We start from the raw sequence: 16,560 nt of genomic DNA, 5'->3' as shown, positions 1-16,560 counted from the left end.
TCTAATTAATAATAAATTTAAATAATAGCTATATTATTATTAATAATAGTAATAAGTTTTTATGGAATGAAAAAAAACATATAATTATATACTACTGAAAATATGTATATAACACTTTTTACAGTAGCGCAAATAATTTCTGGAAATGCGCGCAATATATTCTATATATATATATATATATATATATATATATATATATATATATATTTTTTTTTTTTTTTTTTTCAAAACATTTAGAGACTATAAAAATAATAAATATTAATTTTCGAGTAACAGCATCAATGATCTTGTTCATGCAATGCAACAGTTTGAAGCTTTTGTATATTTATAAATTTTTTAAGGATATTTATTTTTCTGATCAGATTGTATTAAAATTATTTTTGCATCTGTGTGCATGAAAATTAAGCAAATAAAATGCTGTTGAAAAATAAAAACCTATTTTATAGGGTTGTATTACATGAAAAAAACCATTTACACAAATATATTTAATATAATTTCAATTTCTATATCTTTATATTTTCAAGATTTAAAATTTGAAGTAAATATTTTATAATTATATTAAGACACAAATAGAATAAACGTGCATCAACAAATGTATCAAGCAAAAAGTGCTTTTTTTTTAAATGTAAAAGAATATTTTATAAAAGTTTACTATTTCGCAAATAGAATAATATTTTAATATTAGTATTTTGTTTTAGTATTATACAGTCATTTGTATAATACTTCTGTTTACTTTGTAATGCTTCATAAGGATTAACTCAATTAAATATTAACAATACTTAACAATAGACAATTGATTGTCAATTAAGTTTCAAAAATCTTTAACTAAATCTGTATTTTAAATTTGTGATTTGTATATATAGTTCCAAGAATATATAATGTAATTACATAAATATTCAATTATATTCTACATTATATAACAATACTGAAACTTGGTTAACAAATGTTAAAGGATAACTATCTTTTAAATAAATAAGACAGTTTTGATTTGTTGATTGCTTTACCGTATTCATCCATATTTTCGTTTATGACAATTAAACGAAAATAAATATTGTTAAATAGAAAAGAATCGCTCGTCTTAAAATAATGTATGATAGCCAATAATTTCCATATTGATAAAGTTATGCTCGTTTCAGATTAGAGGAATCATTCCTAATGATATTCCGTAGCTGGAGTCACATTGATCATGTCGGCGGGACTAAAAAACAGAAATATATGTATATGATAAATGCAAACAAAAACTTTTGCACTATTGTGTGTATTCTTGATGATAAAATAAAACCAATAATTATTAAAGCACAGAAGAAATTAAAATATTTATAAATGTAGCAATACACATATGTAAATTAGGAAAATATATATATGTAATACAAATCTAAGTAAAGTTTTTTTTTCAGAACATGCTACATGCTTTTTACTATATTTATTCACCTTTCTTGATGGAAATTATTTATATCACAATTTTTCGATACACAGATAGGCATTGTGTTTTTATTCCTTAATCTATATTTTTAATATATAAATTATATCTTTAATATATACATGTAAGAAGCAAAAACAAAACAAATATATAAAATCGCACATTTCAATAAACAATTAATTTTATTTTGCGCCTATTAACTTCACATATATCTTCTAAAAAAAATAGCTTGTATAAGTATATCTTTACTTTCAGACAATTATACATATAATGTTTATATGAAATCTTTTATCCCTTTTATCCCTTATCACATAATTATATAATTAGTTTTTAATTTAATTATAAAATAATAAAATCAGGCTTGTTATATATTATTCTATTAAGGAAAAAATTATATATAGGAGCATTTTAAATATGAATATCTCATTCTTCTGAAGAAAAATATGCAGAATATATGGAAATATATGTAGAAATACACATACATCCTGGCAAAGCACACAATATATAAACACATATAAATATGACTAGCCGAGCTAATTATTAATGTGATTCTTATTTGTGTTATGATTATTATTAAATTAATTATTATTATTAAAATATATATATATCTTAATACATACTTTCAGTATTGAAATAATAAATTATGACAAAACCTCGCTCGATTAGTCATATTTCATCATATACAAGGCAATACATATCAATTACAAAGGATATAGACATAACACAATATCACAAACACTTACAAGAACATATACGGTGCCCTAAGTATACTTTCTTGTAGTCGTCTTTACATTAGTTTGCTGTATAACATATATCAGATTATATTATCAACTCATGTAAAAAAAAAGATCGAATATATCTCTTTAAAATATTGAAATATCTCTTTCAATTTAATCTAAAAGATAGCCTATCAAAATGATAAAAAATAAATATTAAATCACAAGATAATGTATCGCGTAAGATTGATACACGTTTACACATTTTCACAGTTACACAAAGTACATTTGTGTTTAAACATTAAAGATATTAACACATATTTTGCTTTTATATACTTTATGTTCGAATAAACAATTTTTCCTTTACCTTTGTATCAAAGAGATGTTATATTAAAAAGAATATTTTTATGTACTTATTGTTTATACATAAGGACAAGAAAGGTATTATATGGTATATAAATATGATTGTTACCTCTTGGAACATTTAATATGTATAATGAGCAATGCTACGCCCAATAATAAGCATAAACTTCCCACAACAATATAAGCAATGCCAAGGAAAGGATTTTTTCCTCCCAAAAGTGAAGTTGTGCTTAAAATCATCTTTTTCTTGCCATGGAAAGCAGATACTGAAAATGCTGGAAAGATTTGTTCGAATATATTTAATTTCTATAAGCTAATATCATGAAAAAAAAGAGAAGAATATCACATAAAAAAGGCATGTATCAAGTTTCAATTCTTTAACTTGTAATTATTGATCATATTTAAATTGGCTTAAATTATACTTACAGTATTTGACAGTAAGAGTGTAATTTCCTGCAAGTAGACCACCGATGAATCCATTTTTAGTATGATCAACTCTACGGTAGAGTTTTCTAAAAGTAGGTAATGCAGCAGTTCTCATCCATACAATTAAATCCTCATTTTGAAACCCATTATTATCTTTATCTTGTTCATCCAATTCATAAATATTTTTAGTCCAGTTCTTAGGCTTTCTAAAGTTTTTAAATGCTTCTGTTAAATTCCCTTCAGGATTTCTAAATTTGATATTTTTATCAGATGGCCAAGCTATACCAGTTTTTAATAATGGTACAGATTTATTGTGCTTTGCAGAAAATAGCATAAGTTCATCGCTAAAAAGTGAATTTGCGATAGCTCCACATGGGGCAATAGGAATTTTAGTATCGTTTACTTCTTCATAGGCAAATGGTTCACAATCACTCGAAACAATATCGTTCAATTTTCCTAACAATTGATTGTCATCTCGAGATTTTACATATCTACGATGATTCTGGTAGAAGTTTGTCAAACCATAATACATATAAACTTTGCCAACAAAATCTACAGGTAGTGTAAAATTTATTTCGCACCAACAGTTTTGTTTGGGGTATGCTGCAATTACATCTGCACATTTTATAGGCTGTCCATTGCTTTCAGTGAAATTGGTGGCATTACAATTAGTATAATCTATAGTCTGTTCCTTGACTTCGTCAGAAAAATAAAGTAATCCTATACCGACTGGAATAAATGCGACTCCTATTACAAAAAACGTCGGTAGAACTGTGCCAGCTGTAAGTATTGGTTGCCAAGCTGGTAATCGTTGCTGTTTGAATGCGCTATCTGTAAGCAATCAAGTTGATTCATATATACACATACCTATGTTGTATATGTGTGTACGTAATGTATGAACGATTATATATAAAATAATTAAAACAAAATAATTTGCAATATATATGTTTAAACAATTCTCTGAATATATAAAATTATACCGAAATTATCAATATCATTAAAATCAATTGTTAAATAAAATACTAGCGTACATATATAATATGGTTAAAAAATGTACGAAACTCGTGCAAAAACTCTAATCGATAATTGTGAAATCAAGATTTTCTAATCTTTGATAATCGTGGAAATGTTTACCCGATGGTTTCTTCGATTTAGGCACCGCATCGACTTCGCTGATGGATGTCATGATTTATCGATGGCAAGACAATTAATATTTGACAAGCCTCGATAACCTAATATTACGTCTAATTGTTATCACCTGCCATTTGTAAAGTGAACGAAATGACACATATGGACGTATACATACATATGATACGATACGTCAGTTACTATGAACCTTTGACTATATAAATTTATATAGTCCAAGCTACGAATTATGAAATCTGGGCTGCGTTCCGATATTTATTGTCAATACTGAAAATTGATATTATAGTTTACGTAACGTAAATTATAGATTTTCAGATATTATAGTGAATATCGGAACGCAGCCCTGCGAAACCCATCTATTAAAGACCGATATCATAGGTCGGATGAATAACAGCTGTGTGTATGGATTATGCGTTGTAAGTATAAATCCGCCTTTAGATTATTATGATATTTATATGACGCTTTTTATGTATAATATTACATGATTATCATCTACTTTAGCTAGATTTAATCTAGATTGTAAAATTTATATCGTTATTTGTGTTTTATCATATAATTATTGCATTCTAAATAATGTATTAACAATATTGACAATTCTGAGCAATGAAATTATTTTGATCTTCTGCTATGGTTATCGTGTTGGAGTGATATACTTTTTATGCTAAGAATTGAATGTGTTTTATAAATTTTCGACATATTTTTACATATTAATCGATTTGATTTAGTGATTGAAATTTTTAGTGACGTCATATATATATGAAAACACAGGCTGCGTTTCAATATTCATTATCAGTACTGAAAATTTATAGTGTACGTGACGTAAACTATAGATTTTCAGTAGCGACTTAATATCAGAACGCAGCCACAATCTGCCAATGAAAGGTCGTGTTTACAAAATTGAAGGTCTACTAGAATATATATGTCATTAGAGTATATGACCTACATTTTGTATTTACATGTCTGGTTATTATATCGTTGAATTTTTAATTAACAAGATATTTACTTTGTCGATCACTAGAAAACAACAAGACTTGACGAATAATACCAGAAAAGTCAGAATAATACGCTGTAATCTTGTGGGTGCTTTATCTTCGCAAATTTATTAATGATATATATTAAAAATGATGAAACAAAAATTACCAACAAATTGGATTGCCGTCAGTTCTAAAAGCCATCCGGACAGAGTATATTATTTTAATGTGAAAACAAATCAATCTTCATGGACTGAGCCAGCATTGGATGAAACTAATGAGGTATTTTAGTTTCTGTTATTATCTGCAACTTATCTCTGATGTAAAATATATTAAATTTCTGATTTATATATTGTTATTTCAACATTTGTTATATATATATTTCAGAATAATAATAATAATCATAAAAATCATCGTAAAAAGAAAAAATCTCAGACAGCAATAACATCCGAACACAATGTTGTGGATGACGAGACATTTAGCAAACAACAATCAAGTGGTAAAATTGTAGAGACACCACAAATGAAAGCAATTCGAGAAAAAATGCTACAAAAGCTAATTGCCAAAGATAAATCTTCTTTTTCATCATCAAAAACTTCAACAAAATTGACAGAAAAGAAAACAGTTACTTCTTCAACAAAAATATTAAATTTGGCAAAGAATAACGAAATGGTAGATAAAAATGATAACGAAATAACAACATTCACACCACAAATGTCTGTTCTTTATGAAAAAATTCAACAGCGGAATTTAAATAAATCTAATTCAGATAAAAAATGTAAAATAAACGCTAAGAGAAAACAGGACGACTTGAATATCACAAGCCCGATATCAATGAAAATACAAGAGAATCAAGAAAAGAGTACCAGGCACCAAGAAACTGTAAATCAAAATAAGAATAATATTGATCAAGGTTCAAGTAGCAAAGCACAGAATGCACAAAAATCATACAGCCAAAATATTTCAAGTAATTAATGCAATTATATATAATAATATACTTAATATTTTTGAATATTACATTTTATTATTATAAAATCTATTATTATAAAATCAATTTTATGTTTAGGGAAAAAAGAACCAAAACAAAAAAAAAATATTGCAAAAGAAAGGATGCGCACATTAAGAAAAAGTTTGAGTTTTGATAAAGAAAAACTAAAAGGAATTGGACGTGCCATAATCAATGACAAGGAGGCTCCACAAAAGCTCAGCAAAAGCTTATCATATAGTAAGCAAAGAATTTTACGGTTTTATTTATATATTTAAAATTTAAAAATATGTTTTGTTCTATGATTTTTTTTAACAATATTTTTAAATTTCTTTATTTTTTCAGACAATCGCAGTTTAGGACCGACACGTGTTTATAAAAATGTTGAAGTACGACTTACAAGATTACATAACAAAATTTTAAAGGATGCAATGTATAAAAACAGTGATAAATTGCAGATTCAACAAAATAACGAACCAATTGTGGATAATATGACAAAAGAAAAATTAATAGAACAGGCTAAACAAGAAGTTCTGTATGAAGAAATGGATTGGGAACCAATAAATGATGAAGATATTGCACTGGAGGTATTATCAATATAATTGAAATATTAATTAATTTGTGTATCACAGACAGAATTTATATGAACATAGATATATCTGATTATTATAATTGTGTACCTATCTCAAATATTTTTATATTTTTCACTACCCATCTGTTTAAATTTACATAAATTAGTAATTATTGTTTTAAATATGTATTTTATATAATATTGAATAGAAGTATTGAATAGAATATAATATTATACATCTAATTTTTTTATATAGGTCGAAGTTGTTAGAACACAATTAAGCAACCAAAATCATGTGGATAAGATAAATTATATATCGGGGAATACTGTAGAATTAATACAGCATAACAGAACGGAACCACAGGAGAAGAGTCCACTGTATATTGTTGTGGATACAAATGTATTTCTATCAAATCTAAAAATTATTGAAGAAGCACGAGATGCAACATTTAAAAATTATCCACGTCCTTTCATCGTAATTCCATGGACTGTGATACATGTAAGTATAAAATATTGACATAATATGTTTTCCTCTCTTTTTCTTTAACACATTTATAAAAGTTTTAATGTTACATTTTCAAATTTTATAATAGGAACTAGATTATATAAAGAATAATAAGTCTACGCATGAGATATGTGTAAAAGCTAGGAAAGCTATATCCTTCATTCATGAACAATTTTCTTCTAAACATCCACGTATCATAGGTCAAACACGAGAACAGGCAGCAAAAAATAAAGAAGACTTTTCTCTTACTTGCCCAGATGATGAGATCCTGCAATGTTGCTTACAAATTTGTCAATTACAGAAATCTGTAGTAAGATGTCATTCTATTATGTTGTATGATATACAAGTATAATCTATTAAGGAATATATCATATTCATTCTTACTTTTCACAAATAGGTTTTATTATCATATGACAAAAATCTCTGTAATAAAGCTATGATATATAATATATTGGCATTGGGACGAAACGATCCACTTGAGAAAATAGATTATTATGATATGAATGACAGAGTAGTTAATCATTTAAATAATGGTCCCATTGAAGATTCTGTCTTTAACAATGAATTACATTTCACGGATGATGTTTTTGAAAATACAAAAACGATCATGAAAAATTTTCTATCAACAGTATGTATTTTTATTGGATTTTGAGTCCACAAACTTTCACGAACTGATTATAAAAAATATTTATTTTGTTTTTACAGATTATCACCAAACAAATGTCAGAAATTTATGGAGAGGTAGAATGGAAGATATATGTCATTATAAAACCACCTTGGACTGTAGTAACTGCATTAAAGTGTGCTATAAAGCACTGGATTGCAGCAATAAATGAATCATTTCAACGATATGCTGAACACATTTTAAAAGAATTACTTCAAGTTTTTGAACATTTCCCAGGTATACAACTTATAATCTATAATATAATGAAAAAATATATTATATATTATTCCATATGGCAAGTTTAATCTTGATGTTATTTCTAGTTGGTGGTAGGAAACTAGAAGATATGGAATACATTTTAGAAAAGTGTAGCGATCTAATACAAGCAGTCAATGTAGATAAACATTATGAACTTATGACACAAACATTTGATACAATTATGGTAATGCTTAGTATATTTGTATGCATTTTTATGTGGATACACATACAGATTACATTTATGATAGAATTAACAAATTTTGACAATTAATGTTTTTAGGAACTCAAGAAAAAATATCGTGATTATATCATTAGTATACAACAAAAAAGATTACATGATAAGATAGGCATTGCAGAAGATGTCAAAGAGCAAGAAATAAGAGCAGGAAAAGTATTTCAATGCTTTCAGCATATCTACAATTATGCACGTGACATATGGTAAGACTGTTTTGTAGTATATATTATTACATATGTTTTTACGAAAAGTGTATTTTTAATATCGTATTTAATATGCAAACATGATATTCTATTATTATTTCTTATACTCTTCATGACAGTGGTACAGCATGTAGCAATGCAGGAATGGCACACTCTTTTAATTTCCAGCCTTTATCATTAGTACCTGCAACTATAGAATATTTGCGACCAGAATTCACAAGAAAGGTAGCTGATTTGACACAGAATCTCAACAAGTAAGTTATTTTTTAACAATTGATCTCTATTGGAAACTGATGACATATATTTTTTTGACATTAGATACTTTATATATTATTCATATATTTATATACATTATTTTTTTTTCGTAATTAGGTTACTGTTGCAAGCCGAAAAATCCAATATAAAATATCCAACATTAATTAATTTGCAACAAAATTTAAACACATTTTTACCTGATATAGAGAATAAAACATTTGATGTCTCACCTTTGGATGTATATTACTGTGTAAAATTAAAAGAAGAGTCATTGAAAACTGGATTAAAGCAGCTACAAGAGTTAACTACACATTTTTGTGCATTAGCTGTTCATACATAAAAGTATGTATATTTTATGATATAAATCTCTCTTTAATTTATTTTGTAAAGGAGTGAGAGCATACAAATACGAATTTACGAAATATGTATATATACATTTATTTTAATAAATAATACATTTATATTTTTATTAAATGACAATTTAACATAAAAAATAGATAAAAGTACAATATTTTTAGAAAGGTAACTATATGGTACCATTGAAAGATATTGTAATTGCATTTTTGAAGAGCATTGTGGGATAATCTTTGGTCAAAATCATATGAACTACACACATAAAAAGTGTCGCCTCAGAAAAAAAAAATTGCGAATATTTCCGTAAAAATTCCAATATAATTCCGAATTCGAATACACATTTCACCATATTATTTTTTCAGAAAGAAAATTATTGTAGGCGAATCTCCTGAAGAATTATCATTTTATCCAAAGAATATCTTTCATTGGTTCGATATTTTCGTGACATAGTGTACAAAATAATATATACAAAAAAATTATTTGTTTATTATCGTTTCTAAGTTGTATATAGAAAGAATGTCATGTTTTTCCATTCAATAAAAAAAAAAAACGAATTAAAAAATATAGATAGTAAAATTATCATAATACGATGAACAATAATTTTTTAAATAAGTACAATAAATCTAATTTCTATAGAGATTTGCAAAACCTCCAGCAGGTGGTTGAAGCCAATTTTCTTTCGAATAAGAAACATGTTTCGTCTCGATTACGTGAAATGTATAAGCGTGTCTCGATGTTTCGCTCTTGTTGGGATAAGAAAAGTGTACTACTTGACCATGAATAAGAATACAAGTTCCTTTGCGTACCGGTACAGGCCTGAAATTACTTAATGGATAACAGGGCGCTGCTCTATCGTATATTAGCAATTCTTGAGAATTTGAATCTTTATTTCTTATGTAACGTCTGTGCACTCCGCTCTGATGCGACCCCGGGGCGATCCATAGACATCCGTTTTCTTGCGTAGCGTCCTCTAATGCGATCCAGAAACCCACGAGTTTCATTGGTTCGGTGTATAAATACGATGCATCCTGATGCATCGTAACTGCAAGAAAATAAGTATCATATAAAGCATTAAATGCCACGCTTATTTCATATATTAGTATTTTTGCTAAATTACATATACATAGATATCTATACATATTAAATTATATAAATTATCTCGTTTTTTTTTGTACGGTTAAACATAGAAAATGCAAGTAATTGATTTAGATACCTTCCGAGCCTGTTCCGGGATTCTTATAAATGTACATCGACTGACATATTGCCGGTTCTTGATACTCCAATTGAAAAGCTACTTCTTTAACTCTTTCATCGAAAGAATATTTTTTAAAGATAGGGTGTAACCAATGAAGTGCATGACCCACCTGAAAAATATAATGTGATTACAAGATAATTGCTTTAAAATTGCAAAAATTGATTCAATTAGATATTTTCTTTCAAGATAGTTTACTTTGTTTAACGACACTCTTGGATGAACCTTCAATTTTCCGTCTTCGTCCAGAGCTTCGCTCTCGAAGAAAACACTTATTTTATTAGCGCTATCCAAAAAGTATTTATCTTTATTCTAAAACAATCACAATATTTTTGTTAATATTATATAGAATTTTGAGTTTCACTTATAAAAAGTCTTACGGAGTCGACGGAAAGTGGACACATATTGCGTTTTATATGATTTATATTTCTTATATATATACATTAAAGTGTGTATGTGTAAATGTATCTATTTCTTTTCTTAACAAAAATCTTTCTTTCTCTCTGCAATTACAAAGAATAACATTATTTGTACATTTTCCGCCAATTTTAGTTCTTTGTTGTGCAACTAATTTTATATTTTATTAATTTCATAATTATCTAATTTCATTAAATACCTGTTGTAACTCTATTGTATTAAATATCTTTCTTTCCGATTCAGGTGGCAGCTTGTTCGTAAATTCTTCTCCGCAGGATTTTAATTCTTCGATTTCCTCTGGGTGAAAAAAATCCTCCAAGATGACATAACCATTTTTCTGAAACTGTTAATTATATACTCGAGTAAACGTACAATATAAACAAAAAGTACAATATAAACGAATTACTTTGGAATTTTCAGATTATGCATCATTTAGTAAACAGCTTCGCGCTGCAACTGCAGATAACTCTTATCTTTAGCCTGCATAATTTTTATATTAGTGATTCACAGCAATTAATTCTCGTGTTATTTATGTCATTTTGTTTCAAATTTAAGATATTTAATTAGATAATCAATTTAATTAATAGTTTGCAAAATAAAATAAGAGATTACATTTTTTCAATTTCTTACAATAAGTGCAGAAAAAAATAAGAAAAGATAATTAAGAAAATTTTCTTTTTTGTTTATATTATATTAAAAAAAACAAATAGACCAATAGATTTATATAAAAAACAAGGGTTTATAAGAGATATGTATGGACGTATACAAAGCAGAAAATATTTGAGAAAACATTTCTCTACCGATTCATTCTTGAAGTAATTGGTCGACAATTAGTTGTATTAAGAGATTCGATATATTTCCGTTATGTGATCGTTATGTAGTATAATTTGAATGAATCTAGAAATGAGATGAATTATTTATTGGATCTATCACCGGAATAAGATAAAGAGTAACCGAAGATATCATTTTCTAAGTTCAAAGTTCAAAAAAATTTCATTTCCGGTGCATCAGCTGATCGTCTGACTGATCGTCGACGATATTTTGAATGATATGCTATACAATTCTATATAAATAGATCGCGGCCGAGATTAGGACACCTAAAAATAATCACAGGTCATTGCCTGCTTCAAAGGACAAACTGACTTGTCGAGTATGTTTCTGGATTTTTCCTGTTTATTCTGCGTCTCATACTGACTGCGCTATCAGATTACGTACATATATCATTTGTGTGAAGAAAGCGATAGATTGTTTTATTACTCTTTAAGATAATCCGTTGCAGTCGCGTTAACATATTAGATGCGCTCTCCAGATTAGCCCGCAACGAGGAAAATTAAACCTAATTAGGGAAAGCTTTCTTGACCACGCCGTTGCCATTCGGGTTACTTGCGGAAAATATGTGTGTGTATCAGCCGACTAAATATTGTATATTATAGATAAAACCTTTCTGTATTTCTCTTAATTATTTATATCTTAATTGCTTTATTTTTTCATTTAACGTCCGATTAGACCAGATTTCGAATATTTATTTTTCTTAATAATAAGCAATTATTATTTATATTTTTTAATTTTCTCATTTAGTGTTGATTTTATGCACAGCTTTCGAAAATTTATTTTTGTTATAATTAGCTGTCGTGGGGAGAATTGCGTGATATATATATTACGTTTTTATTAAAATATCTTTAATCCAAATAGATTTGTGTATAAAAATAAAATAAATATATTTTGCACAAGGGAGAAAATTATATATTGATGAATTGGATATGAAATAGTTGTGATTCTTTTGTGTATGTGTATGTGTGTGTGTGTGTGTGTGTGTGTGAGAGAGAGAGAGAGAGAGAGCTTTTTCTTAAACGAAAGTAAAAAAATGTCAGTTACATGCCACTGGAACAATTTTATATGGAATCTATCAGATTTTCTCGTATGAATATCTTTTCTCGTGACATAAAGTTACGAATCACTTTATAAACAGACGATTTTTTTATGATCAGCAAAACTGTCAAAAGTATCTACAAAAATTTACCTTCGCCTCCAAAAAGAAACATTTCTAGTGTATTATTTGATATACTACATAATTGGGAAAAATGCGTGAAAATATTGAAATGTGAGTTTAATTAAGAGTTTAATTAGATTTGTAAACATCCTGAAAACTAATGCTTCACGATCATGGAATCGTCATTTGATCGAATCTATGGTATATTTCTCGCTCAATAATTGGCGAATCTTTTGGACTTCGACAGTAAAGATGCCACGCGTAGAACATTTGTCGATTGCTCAGCGCTGCTCCAGATATCTACAAAAAGTTATTTGCGCAATTTATGTTGGTGATACGAAACACATTATTGCATCCTTCACAGCATTGCACGTTTCTGCGATAAAAGAGGGATATTGTACAATGTGGCAATGTTAAAAGACAATGATATCTGTAATCTTTCTCTGCTTTGTGTTGCCCTCATCTGAGCTCTGGCCTTTCCTGATCTTCGAATTGTCATAATCTACTAATTTAAACAAAGATTACATTTTTAATTAAAGTTATATATAAATCACCCTTTTTGTGATATAAGACTTTTTTAAGATATTCTCTTTTTCTGAGAAACAATGTTGCAATGAAAACACAAGAGGAAATAATTTGGTGAAGAACATCATTCTGATTTATGATTTTATAATGTTACCATTTTTAATATTTTAAATATTTGTAATTCATCCGTACAGCTAATATAAGATAAGAAATTTCTAATATTCCACGTCAAATTATTAATCAAAACATTAAATTACAATAGAAAAAGATTAAGATGTGATTCTGAGAAACCTGTAAAATTTAATGACACCATTTAATAAAGCTACAATTAATATTTTATATTGTATCGCGTAGTATAAATTAGATTTTGCAATAAATCGACAAATTAAATAAATTTTCAAAATATCAAAAAATCAAATAAATCCAATAAATAATATTAAAAAAATCAAATTAATTTTCAAGATTTTTCTTCATTTTATCATGTATAATTTTATCATCTAGTCTTTTAAATAAAAATATTTATTTATGAAACTGTCAATTAAACATTTTTAACAAAATGTTTTGAATATAATTACGGATGCGATAGATTAATAGATGATTATTTAGCTTTTAATGATGTATAGACAATGCGTCAATTCTTCTATAACGTATACCTGTGACAAACGTAATCTTTTTTTTCTACGGATAAAATACAAGCTGAGGAATGTTAAACCCGTTTCTTTCCTCGCGTATGTGCAGGCATGTCGCAAGCGAATCCGGTAGCCAAATTCGCGGTAACATACCGTGTGCATCAACGCAAAGTTATATGGGCGCGAAGTGCATCCCGAAAATAGCATAGCCGTCGACAGGTGGGTGGTTGGCTACGTCATCTCGTTCCCGCGTCGCTTTTTCTGGAATTTCGTCCGTATATATGAATGACTCAAGTCGCATGCGAAAACGCATGAATCGCACGGATGGGAATAGAAACGCGAGCAAACTCGTGGGCTCTCATTCTTCGTTGTTCATCCTCGTTTCAAGCCGCGATCGCGAATAATCATCGACAAGGTCGCCTTTGCTATTTCGCACGTATATTAATCTATATGTATATGTTGAGTCTGGGAAATTAAAAGAAACATCTGAATTTTAAGATTTTTCTGTCCCACCTTCCTATTGTTTCCCTCTAATATTTCTGTTGCACTGATTTGAAAGACGACGACAGCTAATCACTTTGATAGTAATATCATTAGTATTTTTTTTTATTAATCTTGAAATATGTATAAGAAAATTCTCTAGCTTGCAATTATTGATTCTTTGAAATAATTATACAAAATTAATCTATTAGAAAGCCATTTATCGTATTGATATGTTTTCGCGCGATAAAAATTCTTCGTCATTCATTATATAATATACAAAGAGAAATTTTTTTTCATCGATCTTGAAAAACACAACACGATAATATGTTTTATGAATTTGTCATTTTTGCCGAAATTTAAAAATACTTTCTGAAATTTCAAAGGTCGACAGAAAAATATTTTTCGTTATAATGGCCAAACAATATAATCTGATGACTTGATCGATGACGCATGTTTTTCTTCCAAAGTTTCGTTCCTCAAGTTCTATTTAGTTTTGTGAATTTCATTTTTAAAATACAATCTAACTTTTCTAAATACAAATGCAAAGTTAAGCCTGGTGTTTTTCCGTACAATATTATGCAAACAATAATTTGTGTGTAAGAATTGATATAAATTATTAATAATTTACGTAATTACTCAATATTTTATTTCTTTTTACTCGTAAATTATTTTTTCAAGTCTATCATGCATAATATTTTATACATATATATGGCATCAAAAATTATTTTTTTTTTTCTTTAAAATTATTGCAATTTATCATATCATAATTTCTAACAATAATAAATATATATTTTCTACGAAAAATAATAATGTTATGTCTGTGTTTATATTTTTATCATAATATTGTATTTTATTTTTTGAACGCGCACACATACAGATAATATTATTAAAAAGAAGAAAAATCATAAATATATTGCAGCGTAAAAATAAAAATAATTTTAACTATAAATTAATAAAATTCAAAAGGCAAATTAAAAAATTGATTTTAAAATATTATGATTCTAAATTATATTCTAAAGCATCTATTAATTAATAAAATATAATATTTTTCAACTAATAGACACTGTTAAAATATTATTAGGGAATTATTATGGGAAAGAGTTGTAGTTAATATTGTTAATTTAAATTATATATGCAATTATGTCAATCTTTCAACACACGTGATGCAACAAAACACAACTGTACGTATGCAAAAAAAACTTAAAGTATCCATTAGAAATTTTACATCACTGACATGAGTCGATGCTACAATGTTTCGATGGAACGACAGATTGTTCTAGTAAGAGAATACTGACCTCTGAACCGAGAGGTTCAGCCGATTATGTCAGTTGTGGCTTGAACTCCAATGACGTTGTTAGTTAAACGATTGTATACTCGTATGTCTACCCTCACTTCTCGGTTCGTTGATGCAATGTATATAAAGACTTGTTGTATAGCCAAGTATAGCACTTCAATTGTGCGATTCTCCTCGAATATTACAGAGTTGAAAAATTGAAGCTTACTTTTGATTTGTCGTAAACTAAGAAATGCACGCGAATATCTCTTTACTGATGAATATTAATTTTTCCAAAATTTATTAATATTGAGTTTTTAAGCGAATTTTTAATCAATTGAATAAATTGGATAAAAAGTAAATAAATATATCAAAATCTTTATATCAAAGAAATGTATATGTATGTATTATGAATATAAATAGATATTTTTTATATATTTTAAAAATATGTAAGTAACACATATATTTAGATAATAGAAAAAAAATATATATATATAAATATATAGATTCTGTATTTATAATATAAATAAGTAAAATATATTTAATTTTAATATACAATAATAAAAATGTTCATAAATTGTTATTGTAGCAAATAACACAGAAAGTTATATATTTTGGATATATGTATTTTTTATTATTATCATAATTCTAAAAAGATAAAAAAATATATATTAACATATCTTCAAGAACGCTTGAATTATACAAAATCATACATAAATATTTCGTCATAAATATTATAACAATAAATGATATGTGTTTAATCACAAATTATATTACTCTATATCGCCTAAAGGCGATTTCATTATTATCTATCGAACAAATTTTTTGAAAAATAATATTCTAAAAATTCAATTAATTATATCACCGTCCACATGTCGACTCAAATCTTTTCCATTATACAAGACGCGATATATAAAGA

The 16,560-nt window shown here is 27.2% G+C and overlaps 3 protein-coding genes across 8 annotated transcripts in view; 1 reads left to right on the top strand and 2 right to left on the bottom strand.

Annotated features, from left to right (window-relative positions):
• Positions 1-111: 111 nt before the first annotated feature.
• On the bottom strand, positions 112-4,235 carry LOC126849469 (cell cycle control protein 50A). 3 transcript variants are annotated; one of them, XR_007687408.1, is made up of 6 exons: positions 4,060-4,235; positions 2,926-3,756; positions 2,609-2,774; positions 2,164-2,220; positions 1,432-1,503; positions 112-1,198 (listed from the first exon to the last, which is right to left on the bottom strand). XR_007687408.1 is itself a non-coding variant. In XM_050591327.1 (5 exons), exons 1-4 carry the CDS (start codon positions 4,109-4,111, stop codon positions 2,208-2,210), a joined length of 1,062 nt encoding a protein of 353 aa, XP_050447284.1. In that variant the 5' UTR covers positions 4,112-4,235; the 3' UTR covers positions 115-1,198; positions 2,164-2,207. The 3 variants fall into 3 exon arrangements, 2 of the variants coding, with proteins under 2 accessions (XP_050447284.1, XP_050447283.1); XM_050591327.1 differs by lacking the exon at positions 1,432-1,503 and having other exon boundaries at positions 115-1,198; XM_050591326.1 differs by lacking the exons at positions 1,432-1,503; positions 2,164-2,220 and having other exon boundaries at positions 115-1,198.
• Positions 4,236-4,342: 107 nt separating this feature from the next.
• LOC126849462 (transcriptional protein SWT1) lies at positions 4,343-11,123 on the top strand. 3 transcript variants are annotated; one of them, XM_050591305.1, is made up of 15 exons: positions 4,343-4,487; positions 5,090-5,324; positions 5,430-6,009; positions 6,109-6,267; positions 6,373-6,416; positions 6,486-6,614; positions 6,855-7,097; positions 7,192-7,413; positions 7,501-7,731; positions 7,809-8,004; positions 8,091-8,209; positions 8,306-8,463; positions 8,583-8,717; positions 8,836-9,060; positions 10,985-11,123. In XM_050591305.1, exons 2-14 carry the CDS (start codon positions 5,193-5,195, stop codon positions 9,056-9,058), a joined length of 2,571 nt encoding a protein of 856 aa, XP_050447262.1. In that variant the 5' UTR covers positions 4,343-4,487; positions 5,090-5,192; the 3' UTR covers positions 9,059-9,060; positions 10,985-11,123. The 3 variants fall into 3 exon arrangements, with proteins under 3 accessions (XP_050447262.1, XP_050447260.1, XP_050447261.1); XM_050591303.1 differs by having other exon boundaries at positions 6,373-6,614; XM_050591304.1 differs by lacking the exon at positions 10,985-11,123 and adding an exon at positions 9,435-9,535 and having other exon boundaries at positions 6,373-6,614.
• The window catches only part of LOC126849474 (uncharacterized), a 162,073-nt gene continuing 154,653 nt past the window's right edge, over positions 9,141-16,560 (bottom strand). For both annotated transcript variants that reach the window (XM_050591338.1, XM_050591337.1), the window contains 4 exons: positions 10,941-11,084; positions 10,523-10,636; positions 10,286-10,436; positions 9,141-10,114 (listed from right to left, as the gene is read on the bottom strand). In XM_050591338.1, the coding sequence (XP_050447295.1) occupies positions 9,696-10,114; positions 10,286-10,436; positions 10,523-10,636; positions 10,941-11,084 (828 nt within the window). In that variant the 3' untranslated portion in view covers positions 9,141-9,695. The remainder of the gene's footprint in view (positions 10,115-10,285; positions 10,437-10,522; positions 10,637-10,940; positions 11,085-16,560) is intronic.

This window comes from Cataglyphis hispanica, chromosome 5, assembly GCF_021464435.1.
Source record: "Cataglyphis hispanica isolate Lineage 1 chromosome 5, ULB_Chis1_1.0, whole genome shotgun sequence".
Taxonomy (NCBI): Eukaryota; Metazoa; Arthropoda; class Insecta; order Hymenoptera; family Formicidae; genus Cataglyphis; species Cataglyphis hispanica.
The sequence above is the reverse complement of the archived record's forward strand: the minus strand, read 5'-3'. Positions and strand labels throughout refer to the sequence as shown.